The sequence below is a fragment of the Nanorana parkeri genome, unplaced genomic scaffold, assembly GCF_000935625.1.
Source record: "Nanorana parkeri isolate BGI_ZX_2015 unplaced genomic scaffold, ASM93562v1 scaffold3183, whole genome shotgun sequence".
Taxonomy (NCBI): domain Eukaryota; kingdom Metazoa; phylum Chordata; class Amphibia; order Anura; family Dicroglossidae; genus Nanorana; species Nanorana parkeri.
Window position 1 is genome coordinate 24,069 of NW_017309451.1, and position 958 is coordinate 25,026.

Sequence of the window (958 nt, forward strand, 5' to 3'; positions counted from 1 at the left end):
GGCAAGGTCTGGCTGACGGTCCTCTTCATCTTCCGGATCCTGGTCCTGGGGTCGGCGGCGGAGAAGGTCTGGGGGGACGAGCAGTCCGGCTTCACCTGCGACACCAAGCAGCCCGGCTGCCAGAACGTATGCTACGACCGGACGTTCCCCATCTCGCACATACGCTTCTGGGTCCTGCAGATCATCTTCGTGTCCACGCCGACGCTCATCTACCTGGGGCACATCCTGCACCTGGTGCGCATGGAGGAGAAGCAGAAGCAGAAGGAGAAGTTGCGTCAGAGCAAGGGGGACCCCCAGGGGGACCGGCAGCCGCTCCTGGAGCCGCCGAGGCCCGCCAAGCCGTCTGTGAAAGATGACATGGGCAAGGTGCGGCTGCGGGGGGCGCTCCTGCGGACTTACGTCTTCAACGTCCTCTTCAAGACGTTGTTCGAGGTGGGGTTCGTCGTGGCGCAGTACTTACTGTACGGGTTCCAGCTGCAGCCCTTGTACACGTGCAGCCGGTGGCCTTGCCCCAACACGGTGAACTGTTACATCTCCCGGCCCACCGAAAAGACCATCTTCATTTTATTCATGTTGGCCGTTGCGTGCTTGTCGCTTCTGCTCAACCTCATCGAGATCTACTACCTGGGGTTCACCAAGTGCAGGCAGGGGCTGACCGGGTCCCGCCGGGAAGCCGTGCCGAGACCACCGGCCAAGGCGGGAAGTATCACGCACACGCACATCATCCCTCACTACACCCACTTCAGTCCTCCCGAGAAAGGGTCCAGCTTCAACAGCCCCCTGCCCTTCCCCCTCTCCCCCAAAAAAAACACGACGGCCGCCATTGACAGCAGCCAGGCCGCCCGGATGCAGAACAGGGAGAACCAAGCGGCGGAACGCAACGGCATCGGTGACCTGAACGTGGCGTCCGAGAGCGGCAGCGACTTAGACCAGGCCGAGCGCCAGAGGCTACCGAGCC

General features: G+C 62.5%; 1 protein-coding gene across 1 annotated transcript in view; it reads left to right on the forward strand.

Moving 5' to 3' along the window:
- LOC108802863 (gap junction alpha-3 protein-like) overlaps positions 1-958 on the forward strand; it is a 3,746-nt gene that overhangs the window by 1,735 nt on the left and 1,053 nt on the right. The window contains exon 2 of the mRNA XM_018574717.1: positions 7-947. Coding sequence (XP_018430219.1) covers positions 7-947 — 941 coding nt within the window. The remainder of the gene's footprint in view (positions 1-6; positions 948-958) is intronic.